Source organism: Antechinus flavipes, chromosome 4 (genome assembly GCF_016432865.1).
Source record: "Antechinus flavipes isolate AdamAnt ecotype Samford, QLD, Australia chromosome 4, AdamAnt_v2, whole genome shotgun sequence".
In the NCBI taxonomy this organism is placed as follows: Eukaryota; Metazoa; Chordata; class Mammalia; order Dasyuromorphia; family Dasyuridae; genus Antechinus; species Antechinus flavipes.
Window position 1 is genome coordinate 306,813,982 of NC_067401.1, and position 20,474 is coordinate 306,834,455.

Consider the following 20,474-nt stretch of genomic DNA (forward strand, 5'->3'; position numbering starts at 1 on the left):
GTGTGTGTGTGTGTGTGTGTGTGTTTGAGGAGGTGTACACTAGGAGTGGGCGGTCAGGCTGAAACGGAGCACTATAGGTGAAGCTCTAGGGGAGGACGGAAGGTCTCATTTCCTCCCCGCCTCTCTTCATTGGGGCCCAGAGATTCCTCGTGTTCCGATTGCGCCTCCAGGTTACAGGCTCCTCTACTCTTCGCACAGCCCCTTCGCCGCCACCCACTTCGGTGCTAGGATGCACCTCGGGAGGAACTCCGGGAGACAGCAGTGGGCCAGAACTATGCCTCAGGAGTGACTATCGACTGCTCCAGCCACGGCCCCTGCCCCCGCCCCCTCGCGTCCTCCTAGGCTGAGGCTCGCCCGGCCTCCGGGCTCACTGTGCCCAGAGGCTGTCTCGGGGGCTGGATGCGGGCAGTCCCTAAACTAGCGGCCAGCCGCCTAAGTGCCACCCGAGGCGGAGGAGGAGGCGGAGCCCGGGCAGCTGAACAGAGGCAGCCGGAGAGAGACGGACGCAGAGCGGCGCGGGCCGGGCCGCCGCCGGCCGCCCTGGCTCTCACTCCTTCCCACCCCAGGAGGCGCATCCCGAACAGGGGCCCCGGCCTCTGACGCTACCCGTGCTCGTGGCAAAGGAGGTAGCTAGCTCGTCTCTGCCCAGCCCCGAAGGGACCCGGAAGCAGAAGCGGGGCCAGAGCAACCAGAGCTGAGCCGTGGCCCCCAGCTGCCCGCCGGGGCTGGGTGCGGGGTTGGACGGCTGGATGGGCTGCGGCGGCGTCCGCAGCCGGCGGCTATGGGCGAGGAGCAGAGCACGGTGAATGCAGAGGGTCCCGCGGAGAGGCGGCCCCCTGGAGGCGGTGAAGATGCAGGCGATGAACAGACAGAGCCGCGGCCGCCGCGGGGGGAGGGCAACGGGGCAGCGGGGCCCCGAACCCCCTCCCCGGACCCGGGCGGCGGCTGCGGCGGAGACGGGTCTTCTCCGGAGCACGGAAGGAGTAGGAAAGCGCGCGGGCAACCCGCAGCAGCTAGATCTACGGAGCCACTAGATCCCCGAACTTTGCAACAGCCGGATGAAAGGCAGGCGAGGGGAGAATGGGACGGGTCTTCAGACCCCGAGCTAGGAGAGAGAGTCAGCCCCCACGACGGATTGGTCTTGGAAGTGCTTGGCCGGCGCCGCCACCCTCCAGCCAAGAGACACATCTACTGCACAGTGTACTGCGTGGAAAACGACCTGCCAGAGGCCCCGACCCGGGAGCAGCCTTCATCCCCAAACCCTCTGGCCTCCCCGGTGCCTCTCGCAGTCCCTTCCTCCACCACCTCCTCTATTAGCTCTACTATGTCCTCCTCTAGTCCCGACTTGCCGTCCCTATCAGACCCTCCGGCCTTCGACGGCGGCGGGGGCGGCAGCAGTGTAGAGCTCGACCTATACCTAGCTCCTGAGCCTTTTTCCGTGTCCAGTCTGATCGAAGCGCCGCCCTACTCGGGCCTGGGAGGGTTGGGGGACTCCTATAGTCCCCTGCTTATGTTGAGCTGTCGGGTGTGTCTGGAGGATAAAGCTATCAAGCCCCTGACGTGCTGTAAGAAAGCTGTGTGTGAGGAATGTCTGAAGCGCTACCTAAGCTCCCAGGTAACCGATAAAAATTCGTGTCCCCCACTTTTGCTTCCTCACCCCCCCCCCACCACCATGGAAAAGATTCTCTTTCTTTGCTGTCCTGTCCCGCTCTCTCTTTCTTCCCTTCCTCTCCCCATTTTTTCCCTCCCTCTCCTCTTCTCCTTGTCCTCCTCTACTCCGAGGGAAGGGATGATGATAAGACAATCTTTCTGTGACGCCTGTCCAGATCTTATATCTTAGTTCTTTAATATGTTTTGGCTTTGCTTTACTGGAAATTTGACTGTCAGTTGGCTTAAACTATACTTCAAACAGTGGTGGCATTCTTAAGCAAGAGTGAAATGAATGGGCTCTCATTTTCTTTTAAGGACTGGACACTAAAGTTTCAGGACAATGATATCTAGTCATAATTGATCACTTCTCATTTAGCCTCATCTATAATTTACTGTCCAGTTACATTTTGTCCCTATTTGAAATTATGTATTCAATTCTTTGCTCACTGTTTCATTTTCATTTTATAGTTTTTTTAAAGGAAAGTGGATACAGTGTTTTCACTAAAGATGAATTCAAAGAGAACATCTTTCTTTAAAAAAGAAATATTCGGGGGTATGTTTTTACCCCCGAGCAAAATCCTTAACTTTGGATTGTATTGGGGAAACTTTGCAGTGTATTCTGCTTTTTAGATTTTATGTCAGAAAATTTAAAGTTTCATACAAACTAATCACTAACTTTCATTCATAACAATATATCTACTTGCAACTTGAATTTGCAAATCTTTTGCAGAGGGAAGTTATCCATTCACATGCAGTTACTTCTGTATAAAATGTGGAAACCCTTTTATGGTCACATGGCAACATTCATATTACTGTGTCCAATTGAATAGACAGGAAATTTTAGGTAGGCGGAATGGAATGTTAGCCAAATAATAATTTGGCCTGCACTTAAGGTTAACCAAATTGGTACAAAGGATTTTTGATTTCTCTTTATGCTTATCCAGAAAGAGGTTTTTTTTTTTGGTAGTAGTAATGTCTGCTTTTTATATTTGTGAGATTTTGTTAGCTGGTTTGGAATTCAAGTTTTTTGGTAGCTAAAAAGTATAATAATCAGTGTTGGATAAGTTACTTGTAGTATAATGTCACTAGTAATAATTTTTGGAAGTGTCATAACACTATGGGTGCTTGTCATCCAAAAATAATTGAATGCAGTGCTGAAGTATAAATTCCATTAAAAATGGAATTTCCTGGAAAATTGCAAATGTAGCTTCAGATTTCTATTGGAGATAAAAGAACTTATCTCTGTTATAATAGGAATTAAATTAATCTATACTTTTCATATTTAATAAGAAATTGAGATTATGAACTTTAATAGCATTTTTCAGACCTTCCTTACTAGTCATTTTCATTTTACAAAACTGGCGTTTCTTTTATGTTTGTTACATGCAAAAATGAGATCATAGAATCATAAGTGAAGAGTTGCATAGTGCTGAAAGGTCATCTGGTCTGACCCTCTCATTTTACAAATAATGAACAGAAGACCAGGAGATTAATTGAACTTGCAAAAAAAGTCATACTGGTAGTAAATGGTAATGGCAAGATTTGAATTTAGGTATTGACTCCCCCAGAGTCAATATACTTTAAAGTACTTTCTGAGGTCACTTTTAAATGAGGTTTACCTGAGCAACCCAAAATTCTATGATTATATATTGATGTTGCTGGAAATTCAGAATTGGTTCAAAAGAACATTTTTTTTTGTTTTGTTTTTACCTGTTCTTGCCCCTCTAGGGACAGGTTTTTTGTTTTGTTTGTTTGTTTTAGCTTAGTGATAGGCAGAACAAGTCATGTAGAACATTAACAGTTGTTTTTGAAAAATAAAAATTCTCATTTATTTTCTCTCCTGGTATCTAGCATTGAGCAGTATTTTAGCTAAAGTAGTTCTAAGTTCACTTGAAGTATTTACAGCAGTCAGCCACCAATTTCTTGCTATAGTTTGGTGTTTGTGTTCATTATCTACATCCTGCCCATTCTTTGAGTGCTTAGAACTCTCAAGTCAACAAATATTTATTAAACACAGTAGTAGCCACTGGCAGACATACTAAGTCTAGTATTTACTTCCATGAAATTTAGAGTTTTTGCATCTTTTGAGGCCTTACATTGCATCTGAGCTTCAGCAAGATTATAACCTGAATTTGTAGGCCTTTAAGCAATCTATAAAATGAATATAAAAGATTCCAAATTAGTCACCATCAGTCATTTTGCTCTTTATTTCTTTTGGACCAGATGCTCAATATATTACATGAAAATATTTTTAGTAGAAGGAAAAGATAATAGAGAACCTATTAAATGTTTTACATAAACTTTAAAAAATAAATTAATGTTGATTGGAGTATTGTCTGATCAGATTAACGTCATCCTTCCTGAGGGATATAACAAAGTCTTTAAAAAGAGACCTACAAACCTAAAAGAAATTGGCTTGGGTTTTTGTTTTTGTTTTTGGATGTTAGTTTTACTCTGTTAGTTCCAAAGCCTACAGAATTCTGTGATGAATGACTAGAAGCTGGCTGTTTTTAACATTTCAACTCTTAACAATGTCAGTTTAGGTTATGTTTCAGTATTAGCACTTTATGATTTAAAGTTTAATGGAGCTTTTTTTTAATTTTTAAAACACAGTTAATATCTCAGAGAACTGTGTAGCATAGTGAGAGAATGCATTAAATAAGAGACTTTAGAGAGAAATTTCTTGGCAGTATAATTAGGAAACAATTCTTGAATTGTATTTTGAAAGGATGAATTAAGGAGATTATAAATCAATTTTTTGTATTTTAGTAGATATTACATTGTGAATCAAAGAACCTGAGTAACAGAAGACTGTCATACTAAAACTGAAGTTGGTTTAAATGGATTTTATATGAATGTTTAATAATGATACCTTCATCCATTCTTTGGCCTATGTGTGATTATTTGGAAATGGCATCAGTAAAGAGGGCCTTTAATGTCCAAGATCCTTTTGTGATTTCACTTTTAAGGAAAGAATTCTTCAACTTGGAAGACTTTTATTAGATCTTAAATAAAATCTAGCAAGGAAAAACTTTTATTTATTCACCTACTCATTATTGCTAACTAACATGTTCAGATTTCTGAAAATTTCTTCTCACCATTTTGTACTGCTTGTATCTCATTGGTCATTATTTAAGTTTATGACAACAGTGCTCAAGTTCTAACAAGTCCAACAAAGCCATAAAAACTCTTGTAGTGTGGGCCTGACTGTGTCTACTATCTTATGAAATGCTTGGAACCAAAAGTTTGGATGTAGAGGGATTCATTTTATGTTTTTGTCACAGGAACTCATGAAGACAACCTTCTTTTCTGGGGAGGAAATGTCCACAATGAAGGAATGAAAAATCTTTTTGTTATGATAATTGACAAAAGTTCACATGAAGGAATATGGTTTCAGAAGATGTACCAAATCACTCTCCTTAGCTAGGGATAAGGGGAAATTCTGTGATATATTTTAGAATTTGAACTACTAAGACATTTGGGTAAAGAAGGAAGAGAATGAGAAATGCTGGAAAAGCTTTTAAAAGTTGGCCTAACAGCTGCTAGTGTATCCTTTACCTTTCAGCTGTCAATTTCCTTGAATTGGCAGATGGCTATGAATTATAATTTCTAAAATTGTGTAGTAAGTAGAAGAAATACACAGCACATTTCTTATACAGATTGTGAACAAAACCAGCTCCTGAAGAGTTATTTCTAAAAATGACTACTAGGGAGACACACTAGAATAAATAATCTAGAGTTGAAAATTTGAATACCCTATTACTAATCGCAAGGTCATCCAGATACCACTTGGATAAAAATGTAATTTAGATACATATATTTTAAGCTTTATGGCATCAAGAATATTTATAAATACTATACTACTATGCCAGTATTTATATTATTTCTACATACTGTACTACTATTATATTATGTTAAAGTCACCATAGACTTTAAAAGCTATCTCATTCACACATAACATACTTAAGTTAATTCATATACTCCTATAATAATTGTGGCTTTGATATCCCTAAATCATGAAAAATAAAATATAACTGGCATCAACTCTGAACTAATGTCCTTTGACCCTTTGAAAAGTGACAATTAGTGCCTGAAAGGTCATAATTGAGTTTTTGAGGTTTTTTGCCCTAATTTTCAAGTTTTATCCTATATGCCTTTCTTTCCCTTTCATAGTCATATTTACTCATAAATAAATATGATTTATGTATTACATTCTCATGATTCCCTACTGATCTCACCCTCTTTCTCATCCTTTTTGTTTTTATTCATGCCCCTCTTCCTTTTTTCTCTTTTTTTTCTCTCTGTGAACTTAATAGCCTTAATTTAGTAAGAGTAATGATTTTAATTTTTCCAAACTGTTCCTATTCTCTGTTGAAACCCTTGTCTTAGATAAACAAGGCATTACTTGAAGAGTAATTTTTTTTGTCTATCCTATCAATTATCTGGAATTGTTAAGTTGATTTAGACTGAAGTTCTGAACCTTTATATGTGTCATACATGCATCCTAGGTAGCACTATGTATAGAGTGACTGACCTGGAGTCAGAAGACTTAAGTTTAAATCCAGCCTCTAATCAAGCTCTGTGATCCTAGGCAAATCATGTCACCACTATTTGCCTCAGTTTGCTTATCTCTAAAATGGGGATAATAGCTGTTTTGAAGTTAAATGAGATGATATTTCTAAAACACTTTGCAAATCTTAAAACACTGTATAAATCTCTATTTTTTATGGGTTCCTGAAGGTGTTTTAAAGTGTGGCAAAATGTATAGGATTACAAAGAAAACTGATTATATTGAAGTATAATCGTCAATTTTTTTTTGTTTGCAAATTCCACCTTACGAATTTATGAAGAAAAAGCTTCCATTTCACCCTCATCTTTTTATTTGCTTTCATTTGACCAACTGCCCTCACTTAATTAAACTTGGGAATGGGATACTTATTTGCTTCATAAATAGAAATAATAATTTTATACTTTAGGGAACCTGTAGTATATGGATCTCCTGTGGACTTGCAATTATGGATCCCTTTATTCTCATGGATATGTAATTACATATTATCACAAATTGTGATAGAATTAAAAATAATATACATGTATAAAAAGATGAGTGCAGCACATTTAAAACAAAAATGAAAACTGACTTTGATATTGCAGATATGGTCCAGACTTTTTTTTTTTTTATACAGAGAAAACTGAGACTCAGAAAGTTTAGTATTTGCTGAAGGTCACACAGCTAGTTAGTTGCAGAATCATAATTAGAACAAAGGTGAGGCAGCGTAGTATTCCTGATTTTGGAATCAGAAGAACTGGGTCTAAATTCCAGCTCAGTATCATACTACCTTGTATCCCTTTGGGAAATCACTTTACTGATTTGAAAAATAAGGAGGTTGGACTAGACTATTTGAGGTCACTTGTTTATCCTTACTTTTCAATTTTGTAGTCTCTTGATTCTCTGAACATTGCCATGCCATGTCCATTCTGCTATGTTGTTTCTGAGATATCCCCAGACACTAGATTGTTTTTATGTTTTATGTTTATGTTATGAAAAAGGAGAAATACAGATCACAGATAAAAGAGGTCGAGAGAACATATGACTTTTTTTCCCCTTGAAACTTGTGTCGGAATATTTCTGGATGTTTTATTCATAGAATACCTGGCAAACTTGGAGTCCACTGAGTGACCCATATTCTCAACTATTAGTGACAAACAAACCCTATCTCAGGATCTTCGATAAGCAGAAGTTTGTTTCTCTGTTTGAAGCAAATTTTTACATGGAGGCTTGTTAATAACCTTTATGTCAGTTATTTTCAAATTATACTTATGTTGGAGGCATGATATATATAAAATTAATTCTAGAATGACTTTTAGAGTATATGTGTCTGAGAAGTTTTTCACTTTTTCATATTTGCCCTCTTTTATATTTCTTTGCAAATATGATCAGTATTTATACTGATAGTCTGCCTATTTTTATTACTTTGACCACATTATTGCCAGTTTTAACAGCATGCTTAGTATCTTCCATTTATAAGTTGTCATTTCTGAATTTTTTGTAGCTGTTTTTGTCAAGTTTGGAAAATTTCTTTAAAACTTGATAGGAGAATATTTGTGTATTTTGTTTTTAGAAAGTCAAAGCCATTTAGATCTTAGAATCTGTTGGATATTAGAAGGAAGCTGAGAAGTCATCTAAACTATCTCCTTTTATGTGTAAAGAACTCTGATTACTGAAGAGGTCCAGTGGCTTGCTCAATGTCAAACTGCTAAAGTGACTGGAAAGCTAAGCAGGCTCTTTTAATCCTAAACTCAATATTCTTTCTACCATATCACACTGATTCTCTCCAGTAGCAAATAAAAATATATCTAGATAAAATTCATCAAACTTAATGCTAATAGTTTTTTTTTTTTCCCTGAAGCAGTTGGGGTTAAGTGACTTGCCTAAGATCACACAGCTGTGTGTTTTAAGTGTCTCAGGTCAGATTTGAACTCAGGTCCTTCTGACTTCAGGACTGGTGCTCTATCCACTGCACCACTTACCTGCCCTTCATAGTTTGTTTTACCAAAATTTGCTAAACAGATCACTTTATAAAGGCTATATTAAGCAATAAATGTATTGAAGTTCTAAAATACATTATTTATTAAGTGTCATACCAATGTTTACACACAACATTTTAGCCAATCAGCATTTCTTGAGTAACTTTATTATTATTTATTATGTGTAAGGTGCTGTGGTATACATTTTTGGAATCTGTAGAAGTGCCAGACACAAGCTCTGTAAGGCCTTGGACTATTTAGCTGGAATAATATAAAATGTGTATACATACTAATATAATCAACAGTTGGGTAAAAACAAAACAAACAACAGCAGTCAAATGAGGTAGTCATTGAGATATACTATTTTAAAATATGACTTACATTAATACAGAACAAATAGAAATTATCTGTAGTAGTTTGTTTTAAAGAACTTGTGTTTCTTGCCAATACTTTGATTTGGGACAGGTTTGTTTTAGATCATTCTGGAGAAAAACAAGGTGACTTTTGATAGCAATTGAAAAAATTGAACAATTGTTGGTTTTTATGGTTATCAAATACACTCAAGTTAGCTGTTTTCTTCCTATATAACCAAATAATTCTTGAATCAGGTTTTATCTTTTAAAAATGAATCCCATAACCATTAAGAACTATGTACTTTAAAAGTAATTGGATTTTTTTTAAACAAATAGACCAAAAATGACAATTATAATAGTATTAGTAAAAATGTATGGGATGAGAGGCCCTTTCACTTGAGCTTTTGAGTTATATCTTTTAAGTTTTCTTTTTACTTATTTTCTGAGTTAGCACTTGGTCTGGAATTTAAAAATACTTTCTTTAATCCACAAGTACAAAAAAATAAAGATAGTAGGATGAAAAATTTTATTTCAGAGTAAAATTATAGTATTTCTGTGTCAGGAACAGATTTATCCTTTTGGTGTAGGAAATAAAATATTATTTTTCTAGGCAACTTTTCTTTCTATTTAAACTAAGGACCAGCTTGATCTTTCTGATTTAGCTCTGCAGGACAAAACCTTCTGATCAAAAAGGGAGAACAAACTTTGGCTGTTTCTTTTTGAAGGGAAATGGACACATTCCTTTGCTTTCCTTGTAGGCCCAGGGAAGGATTACTTATTACTCTCAACATCTTATCTGCAGTTTATTAGATGCCTTTCTCTGATTCTATTAACATTTGATAGATACCCCTTTTTAGAACTGAAGTTGCTGTCTAGTCTCTTGCTATATGAATATTCCATTTTCTTTTCCATAATGATGCTAATACCTTGTATGCAGATTGTCATAGAGAATATAATATGGTCCACTTTTTTATTTCCTTTTGCATCCCCTAAAATATTTATCCTCTTGCTGTCTCCCTACATTAGATTCTAAACTGGGCCATAATAGATACTTAACAAATGTTATTGATTCCCAACACTCAGCATAATTGCTGACATATGATAGTATTTAATAAGCTTTTGTTAGCTATTATTAACTTATTTAGGATTCAAATCAGGTCTTCTGATTCAAAATTCTGTTCTCTTTCCTCTGTTCCACAATCTTTTGTCATTTTTAGTACGGTAGTTTGATATGATTCAAAGTGCAATAGTTTCCCAAGTGATCCAGCTTGATCCCTTGTTTTTATTCTGTTTTAGGCCCAACTCATCTGCTGTCTCAATGAATGATTGTCATAATCTGGATCCTATATGTTTTTTATCCTTTGAAGCTGCTTCTATGTGGCTTCCAAGTTGATGGCTAATGATACAGAGACTAATTTGTTATTGATCAAGAATCAATATTGTAGAGTATACAGAAAGAAGCCTTAGAACTAGAAAGACCTGGATTCAGTGCTTCCTATGACATAGAATGACTATATGGCCTTGGCAAGTCATTTAATCTTACAGTGGCAACTCTCTAAGACTATAATTTTTCCTTTACATAAGTATCTAGGTGATAATAAATAGATAGTAGTAGACTATTTTAGTCTGATTTTTGACATGACTTTTCTGTGGACTTCATAAGAAGACCTGTCATTTGTGTCTTGATTATTCCTACTTTATAAGAGGTGAAACAGGCTCAGAGAGATTAAGAGAACTTCTCAAGATGCCATGAATAATTTCTAACATTCATGGGGGATTATGGGTTGCAGTCCTCTGACTCCAAGAAATCTTTTCTCTCCACTATATAATATGTAATATGTAATAATGTCTGTCCACTATATAATATATAATATGTAATAATAATTAAAATGATTTTTATTAATACATCATGGTCCTGTAGCATTATTCATTTTGGTGAGTCCATTTAGTCTGTTTTTGAATCATTTCATAATGATTCGTTCAATTTTAAGCAAGATTTACATTGAAACTGCTTACAGGAAAGGAAATATTTTCTTTTGTAAATTGTTTGATTGCAGCATGCTAGACATTTATAACTAGTAGCATATTGTTTCAGCAATTCCACCATCCTTTACTTTGAAATTTTTATTATTTAGAGAGGATACTTTCACTGTGACAAAAAAATCTTCAAGTCATTTCAGCTCTTTACCATTCTTGCCATCAGCTTCAAAGCATACTTATATTTTTCATTTGCTTTTTTAAAATATCCAGTTTTTATACCTATTGCCCCACTTTTTCATTATCTCTATATAATTTCAGAATATATATTTCATTTTATGGAAAATATGAATTGTTTAATAAAATTGATGTTAACATCATCATGTTTTATTTTCCCCAATCTAATCTTTCTTCTCACTTATTTCTGTTGATGGCATTATTTCTTCAATCACTATAGGCACATATCATTAGAAATATTTTCCTTACTTAACTTGTCCAAGATGATGTGAAATCCTATTGATTCTATAGTTATACTATCTATCAAAAAGTCTTCTCATTTCTACTTCTATAATAAAATAACCCTAATTCAAGTCCTCATTTTTCCTTGAACAGACAATTGTAATATCTTTTCTAACTGATTTTCCCAAATCTAATATTCTTTCTAATGTACAACTCTGATAAAGCTAGTCTTCTACTCCTAAAACTTTTGATGTTTCTTCATCGTCTACTAAATAAACTATACATTCCTTGTCCTGGTTTTCAAGACCTTCTGCAAATTGGCTTTGATCTGTCTTTTGCAACCTTAGTTCACACTTCTTCACTTCACTTAAATATGTTCCAGACTCTACCTTCTTCTCCTGCTATTCAAACTCTGTGCACATACCATTTCCCATGCTTACAGTGTATTCCCTCCTTATTAATTTCTCATTCCTATTCCATTATTTGTTGAAATCTCTTTGTCTTCTACATTCCCCTCTCTCTCTTTTTTCTAGTTATTTGTATGCTTTTCCTTCATCTCTTAAATCAATTATAATCTTGTTGAAAGTAGATTCTATTGCATATTTCTATCTCCTACAGATTAGTCTATACATAGGAGAAACAGTATTTTTGTTAAATTAAATGATTGTATATATTCACAATCATTACAAAAGTAAAATATCAAGGCCAAAGTAACCAGGGACTTTCAAATAAAAAAAATGAAGCTACCAGATGGTAGGAGCCTTTGATTGAGGGAAACATAGTTGCTACTTGAATAGTTAATTATTTGATTATGTAACAGTGTAATATGATGGAGTGAGAAATCTTTTCCTGGTTCTAGTTGAAGATCAGAATTCATGAAGCAAAAGAGTAGATAGCCTTTTTATTGGCTCCTGTAACTCTAGATTCTGGGCTTATTCGTATAAGTGGCTAATCCCTTTCTAAACCTTTCTAATCTATTTACTTTAATAATATCTTGCCACCATAAGGTCCATGGGTTAATTATATGCTGTGTAGCAAGTTGCTTCCCTTTTGTGCTATTGATTTTCCCCCTATTTCCTCAGATACTTATTACCCTCACCAAAAAGTATTTACAATTCACTTACTTGCTCAGGGTACAGAACAAGCTAAACAAACATAGCCCCTGCCCTTTAGTTACTTAATAATCTAAAATAGGAAGATAAAGTAAGTTATAGTTGCTTGTTATAGTTTTCAGCATTTTACTTTATGCTATTTCATTTCCAGTACTAATTTTTCTAATTTCTACAATTTTTGCTTTCCCTTCTCCAGTCCAGTAAATTCAGGTGATGAAATCGATTCCAGTGATTATCATATAGTCAGTTAACAGTTATTGATTATATACCATATGCTGAGCAATGTCTTAGGTCCTGGGGATAGAGTGGCAAAAATTTTAAGTCTCTGTCCTCAAGGAATTCCCATTCTATTAGTGGAGACAACATGTACAAAGAGAAACATATGAATACATATATTTGAATAATCCCACACATATAAACACAAGTACATATACACACAATAAATAGAAACTAATTTGGGTTTGGGTATGTACTAACTGTTGGAAGGATCAGGAAGACAACTAATTTAAAACAGGTAGGTACAACAGTGGATAGATTGTTGACCAGGAATCAGGAATACCTGAGGTTAAATCAAGTATCAGACATTTGTTACCTGTGTGAGCCTGGACAAGTCACTTAATCTCTGTTGGTTTCAGTTTCCTCAACTATAAAGTGGGGATAAAAATAGCACCTACTTCATAGAGCCATAAAGATGGCTGAAACAAGAGCTTGGTCAGACAATAGATGCCAAAGTTAACCACTGCATCCCAGAACATCACCAGTTGTTTTGACTTTTGTTTTGCCACTGGACATCAATAACTCTGGGAGAGGGTATAAGGCTGACCACTTTGCAGAACTCTGCCTCACTTAAATCCAGTTCAGTAGCAAGTTAGGATGTCACCCCATATTGTAACTGGACCTCTTTGAACATAAAGGACCAACAACAACAACTCACAGAGTTTTGAGAATCAAATAAGGGAATATTTGTAAAGTGGTTAGCATAGTGCCCGGCACTTAGTAGGTGCTATAAGGATGCTTCTTTCCCTCCTCTCCCTTTTTCTGTTGAAAGTGGCACTTAAACTATGTTTTGATTGAAACTAGGAATTCTAAGAGATAGAAATGAGAAGGAAGTGCATTCCAGGAATGGAAAAAATACTGTGCAAAGGTATATGTCTGAGTAAGCCACATTACCTGGATCATAGAGATCAAGAAGGGGAATAATGTAAAGTAAGACTGGAAAGGTAAATTAGAATGAGGTTATAAATTTTAATTTGTCAACAGAAAAGTTTGCATTGGATCCTAGCTCCTAGAGAAAATAGGGGGTCATTAGAGTTAACTGAGCAGAAGAATGACATGATCAGGCATATATTTTAGGAAAATTGCTTTGATTGTGGAAGATGGATTGCAGAATTATTCAGTCATGTCTGAGTCTCTGTGACTCCATTTTTAGTTTTCTTGGCAAAGATACTAGAGTAGCTTGCCTTTTCCTTCTCCACTTGATTTTACAGATGAGGTAACTGAGGCAAACAAGGTTGAGTGACTTGCCCAGGATTACACTGTGTCTGAGACTACTTTTTGAATTTGTGAAGAAAAATCTTCCTGATTCCAAGTCCCATGAACTAAATGTGCACTGTGCCTCATAACTGCTCTGATTTTAGAGAAGAGAAATTTGAAGTAGATAAACCAATTAGCAAGCTACTTAGGAGTCCAGTAAAATATGAGCTTCCTGAAGGCAGGGTCTGTTTTATTTTTGTTGTATTCCTGGCACAATGCCCAATTTGTATGGTAAGTATTTATTGAATTGAATACCCTGGGTGAAATCCAGAGACTGATGTGACTAGAACTTAATAATCACTATCATTGGAAACGATTCGCTCTAGATTGTGAGGATTTAATTCTTTTTCCATAAAATTATACAATAGATGTAGCATCATATTTTTTTTTTCTCTCCTTGGAAAACCCCATTAATTCTTCCCTAAGAATGCTCCCTTCTTTTCAGCTTTTAACCATTTTGAAGCCAAATTTCAAGCACTTCCTTCATGGTTAACAATTTTTCTTAAAAAACTCTTTTCATAGAAGTTGTTGTTTTCTTAAAAACAAAGTGTTATTTCTTTGTTATTTCTATATATTTCTGTCCTTCTACCCTCCAAGAGTATTTTTATTGGACAAGGAGGGTTGTTTTTTTTGTTGTTGTTGTTCTGAGCTCTTTTTATCTAAATATAATCATGTCCATGAATCCCTTCGATGTACTAAATCAGCTTAGTGATACTATAGAGCCTTACAGGACTGCTACATGCAACCTAGTGTAGATATATCTGAAATTTAGCATCCTGTGAGAAATAAGTAAATTGTCTCGGGGTAAAAGAGTAGGAGTTTAAAAAAGCTTTTCAGGAATGTACTAAAAGAAACACTTCTTTTTCTAGGGCTTTAGTTCTCTTGTTTCTCAGACCAAGTAACATTTTGAAAGTGATATAGTGCATTGTCTTCTTATTTTTCTTCTTCTTCTTCCTTTGTTCTGTTAAAAAGAAACAAGTTTTGGACTGTTCAGAATACTTTTGAGTTAATTTTGTTTTTGTTTTTTAATCAAAAGACACTGACACATTAGATTATTTGGAGCATGGTGTTAACAAGACCAAGGTCAGGGTTTCAATTTGTTGGAGTGGCTATTGGTGGTAGTGGGAACAAATACTGAGAAGGAAGAATAGCATTTATAAAAAGACCTGGATTCAAATCTTTTCTCTGATTTATACTCTCTGTGTGACAGTAAACAAATCACTTAATTCTTGGTGCCCCCAGGCAGATTTCTTCTGCTCTACTGGCATAAATTAAAAAGGGGGAGTTACCACACTAAAAGTTCCTAAAATCAATAAAATCATAGGTTCTAAACACGCTCCATTTTTTCATGACTTACACTTTCCCCTCAATACCCCCAAACAATAACAACAACAACTAACAATCAAGTTGGCTTATCTAGGGAAGCTTCATGATTCAGTAGAAAGAGTGTTAAACTTTAATTCAAACGATCTGAATTACAAATCTGGCTCTGCCACACACTGCTTATATGATCCCAGGTAAATTACTTTACCTGTAGCACTTAGTTTTGTTAACTATAAAATGAGATTTATCGACAGGTGATCTGTAAGATTCATTCAAACTCTAAATTAATAAAGGGCCCTAAAAACTGTGACTATCCAATAACCATGCAAACCTACACATGTGGACGCATGTCATATGTCATTTATTATGGGCATACTATGAGCAACACATTATTGCTAGGGCTGAGTGAGGTATGGTGAAAAATTAAATGGTCCTTGCCCTTAAGGAGTGAGTAGCCCAATAGCATATTAGGATGTCTCCTATTGGCCAAAAAAGGTATTTGTTAAAAGCTGGCAAGATGCTCAATTTCATTACTAATATGTTTCTGTGCTCTAGGCAAGGTAAGAAAATTGTTCTTCCTCTTCATATGTTCTACCTTCCCATATAAAAGTATGAGTGCATTTTTATCTCTTCAAAGTATTTTCTTTCCATCCAGAAGTATGGCTGCAAAACCATAATTACTTATACAGATATAATCAGAAATTCATAATATCTACAGTAAAAACCTAATAGTGGGAACAGTGAAACAAAAATTCCTCATGTTTCTGCACTGAGGGGCTGCTTTTTAAATTCTGTACTAGCACTTATAGAAAGACAATACACAGTATACATTCTACCAAATGCATGAAGAGCATTGAATTTTGATAAAACACTTGTCACTTAGTAGTGAAAGCTGGTAGAAAGAAAGAGAGCATCTAGTTAGTACCTAGACTATTGGAATTCAGGTAGTTTTAAGATAATCAAGGGGAAATGGAAAAGAGGGGAAAATAGAAGAATTTGATTAGAAGTTCTTAATTATTCAATGTGTTTGTGTTGAAGATTTACTTTGCTATGTAGCACTGTGCTAGGCACTGTTTATAGAAGGTTTTGAAAGCCAGGGAGAAGAGTTTGAGATTGTTGAATTAGAAAATAAGGATGTGAAGTAGATGAATTTCCTGACTGCCCACCAAAAAAGTATTTAACAAAATGTCACTATAGAAAAAGGAAGCTGTGCTCTAATGGTCACAAAGTATTTGGTTTGGCATTCAAAGACTTGGGTATAGATTTGACTATCACTAAACTTGCTGCTTGAGCAAGTCTTTTCATCTTTCAGAGACTAAATTTCCTCATCTATAAAATGTGGATAAGAAAACACTAGTATATACTTCACAGTGGTTGTAATGAAATGATATATGCAAAGCATTTTTTAAAGTAATATATAAATTGAATTCAGGTCAGTTCAACAATCATTTGTGAAATGGCTGCTATGTAGAAAATAATTATAGGTGCTGGAGATATAAAGTCAAAAATTAAAAAGATTCTATTTGCATGAAGCTTATGTTATACTCTTATAGAGACTTGTTTTAATGACATCATGCTTATGCATTATAGAAAGCTGTGAAAGAGATGTTTTAGTGTTAACAAACAGAATGCCTCTTATAAGACAGCTGATGACACAGTAGCTGGGCCTGTAGTCAGAAGACCTGTGTTCAAGTATAGCCTCAGCATTTGCTAGCTGTGTGAGGAAGTCTCTTAAATATCTATTTGCTTCAGTTTCATCTGATGTAAAATGGGAATGATAATAGACCTTTATTTACTAGCAGTTGTTTTGAAGATTTAATGAATAATCATGTAAAAGGGGAATTATTTATTCATTTTAGTTGTGTGTGACTCTTTGTGACCATATTTAGGTTTTCTTGGCAATGATACTGAAGTAGTTTGCCATTTCCTTCTCTACCTCATATTACCAATCAGGAAATTGAGGCAAACAGATTAAATGACTTGTCTAGTATTATGCAGCTAGCATCTGAGACTGGATTTGAACTTCTTGACTTTAGGCCTGCTATATTAAATGGTTATTCCTTTCTTTCCTCCCATCCTAAATATACAAGAATTTTTTTTTTATTTTGTATGTCATAAAATTGAGGTTCCCACTATCTATATCTAAGAAGCTGAAGTTTCCACTATCAGGATCTACTTTTAGATTTGACCTGCATATTCCTTCTAGCTAGGTATAACTACTTCATCTGTAGATTATAGGCTGTTTAAGCCCCTGGGCTGGAAGCATAGGAGAAGCTTTTGGCTTAGCTTGTTGCATAATCAAGATCTGTTTTTATTACTGATTTGAATCTGTTTTCTTGACTACATTGCTCTGGCCATTTGGCTCCTATAGATCTGCCAATTCCTGGCTGTCTGCCCAGGCTTTTGAGCATCTGCTTTGCTTTTCAATACTCATGTTCTGGTGCCTACCTTGCTGATTTTTTGCCCTGCAACCTTGCTTTACCTAAAATAAGTGAATATGCCTTTGCTTCATATTGGTTACTGATTTTTGCTTTGACAACAGACATCTAAGTGTCTCCTTAAACCATCCTTGCTCTCTCACCCCTTGATATTTCTAGTCTCAGATTCCTATCCTACATCTATGACCCACCACTTACTTTCTCCAAGCCTGGTGCTAAAATCAAGCCCTTAAAATATATAAATTTTTTATTCTGAATTTAATGAGTGAGTGAGTGAGTGAGTGAGTATGTGAATGAGAGGGGGGGAGAGAGAGAGAAAGATGGGAGAAAGAGGGGGAGGAATATTCCCATACACAAAATAAAACAGGAGAAGATGTTTATATGTAAAACTAGGTATTTCTTACAGCTTGACTTAAAATACATGGACATACATATAAATTCAATGTTACTTTTAAACCTGACTTGCTTATCTGTATTTCCTTCAAACTTTTCTGATGTCCAATTTTTAAAATGTTTTATTACTTTTTTTTTTTTTTTTTTGGGGGGGGGGGAAGAAGGGGAGGGTAGCCTGAATTCCTAATGCTAATTTCCTTCTCCTCAAAAAGTTCCCCATCCATAAATTAAAAAAAAAAAACCCTTGTAATAAATAAGCATAATCAGGCAAAACATATTCACACATTTGCCATGTCCAAACAGGTATGTTTCATTCTGTATCTTAGATCCATAGTCCTTTTTGACAGGAAGTAGATAACAAGTTTCACTATCCATTCTTTGAAGTTGTGGTTGATCATTTCATTTATTAGAATTCTTAAGTTTTTCAAAATTGTTTTTCTTACAATGTTGTATGAATTGTTCCCATGGTCTTCTTTCCTTCACTCTAGATCAGTTCATACAAATCATCCTGAATTTATTTAAAACCATCACACAATTTATAGTACAACAGTATTCCTTCGAATTCACATGCCTTGTTCAGCTAGTCTCCAGTTGATGAGCATTCCTTTATTTTCAAAATCTCAGTCACCACAAAAAGAACTGCTATATATGTTTTTGCACATGGATATTTTCCCTTTTTCTGTAGTTGCTTTGGAGTCTAGGCCTAGGACTGGCATTACTGGTTTAAAAGTTATGAATAATTTAGTGCCTTTTGGGTTATAGTTCCAGATAGCTTTCTAGAATGGCTGGATCATCTCAAAGGACACCAATATTCCTGTTTCCCTATAATAATTGTCATTTTATAAAACAGCCTTGCCAATATGATAGGAGTAAAGTGGAACCTCAGAATTTTTTTCATTTGCATTTTTCTAATTACCAGTGATTTAGAACATTTTTAATATAGTTGTTGATAGTTCAACTTTCTTCCGTTGAAAACTACCAATTTATAAACTGACCATTTATCTACTCAGAGATGACTTTTGTTCTTATATGTCTTAGATATCAGACTTTTATTTGAGAAATTCCCTACAAATATTTTCCTCCATTAACTATTTCTATATTAACTCCATTGATTTTATTTGGGCAAAAGCATTTTTCATGTTATATAATCAAAATTCTCTATTGTACTTTCTAGGTTCCTTTCTGTTCTTTGTCTCATCGTGAACTTTTTTCCTATCCATACCTGGGAAAGTAAACCAGGCTTTCCCTATAACTTCATTCATTTATAGCTAGTTAGTTTTTCAGGAGAGTTATGGAGAGAAGCCATTTCAGAATGGCTTCTAACTTTTTACTTCTGTCTTTTTGTTAATAAATTTTTTATTGAACAACATTGTGTTTCAAAGTAGAATTCTGTGTTAACAAGTCTAGAGGGGGAAGTAGATTCCTTGTCACTTTCTTGCCTTGTACCTTCATTAGAAGACTTAGACCAGCTATAATCCCTTCTTTTCCAAGTAGCTTAGAATTGTTCAGTGTGATTCATGGTATCATAGAGTTTAATGTGGAAGTTATTCTAAAGATACTATATTTCAACTCCCTGTTTGTTTTACATTATTTTACTTACCAAGGTGACATAGATTAGCAGGGCCAAGTTTTTAATGTAGGTCTCCGGACTCCAAATTTAGTGATGTTCTTGATATATCTCATTTGTGTCATTTATCTCTTATAATCTGATCTGTAGTGTATTTATAAAACCATTTGCAAACAAAAAACTTAGTGACAAAAAAATCAGTGGTTTTTTGAGAATGTCTTTCCTTCTTTGTTCATTTGGTTTGGGGTAATTCTTTTTTAAAAAAAAAAAGTTTAAAAAAAATTTTTTTATTATAGCTTTTTATTGACAGGTGGCTAATTTTTTAACATTGTCCCTTGCAATCACTTCTGTTCCAACTTTTCCTTTCCCTCCCTCAAGTCCCTCCCCTAGATGGCAGGCAGTCTCTGACATGTCAAACATGTTAAAGTATATCTTAAATATAATATATGTGTAACACATTTGTATAGTTCTCTTATTTCACAAGAAAAATCTGATTCGTAAAGGTAAAAATAACTTGGGAAGAAAAACAAAAATGTAAGTAGTTCACATTAATTTCTCAGTGTTCTTTCTCTGTGTATAGCTGGTTCTGTCCATCATTGATCAATTGAAACTGAATTGAATCTTCTCATTGTCGAAGATATCCACTTCCATCAGAATATATCCTCATATAGTATTGTTGTTGAAGTATATAATGATCTCCTGGTTCTGCTCATTTCACTCAGTATCAGTTCATGTAATTCTCTTCAAGTCTTTCTGTATCCATTCTACTGGCGATTTCTTACAGAACAATAATATTCCATAACATTCACATTTTACACACACACAATTTTACACACAATTTACCACAATTTACCCAATCATTCTCCAATTGATGGGCATCCATTCATTTTCCAGTTTCTAGCCACCACAAAGAGGGCTGCCACAAACATTTTGGCACAAACAGGTCCCTTTCCCTTCTTTAAGATCTCTTTGGGATATAAGCCCAGTGGTAACATTGCTGGATCAAAGGGTATGCATAGTTTGATAACTTTTTGATCATAGCTCCAAATTATTCTCCAAAATGGTTGGATCTGTTCACAACTCCACCAATAAAGCATTAGTGTCCCAGTTTTCCCACATCCCCTCCAACATTCCTCATTATCTT

General features: G+C 35.6%; 1 protein-coding gene across 2 annotated transcripts in view; it reads left to right on the forward strand.

The window, feature by feature from the left end:
• Nucleotides 1–335: 335 nt before the first annotated feature.
• Nucleotides 336–20,474, forward strand: part of RNF217 (ring finger protein 217) — a 155,088-nt gene continuing 134,949 nt past the window's right edge. For both annotated transcript variants that reach the window (XM_051997684.1, XM_051997683.1), the window contains exon 1: nt 336–1,615. In XM_051997684.1, the coding sequence (XP_051853644.1) occupies nt 782–1,615 (834 nt within the window). In that variant the 5' untranslated portion in view covers nt 336–781. The remainder of the gene's footprint in view (nt 1,616–20,474) is intronic.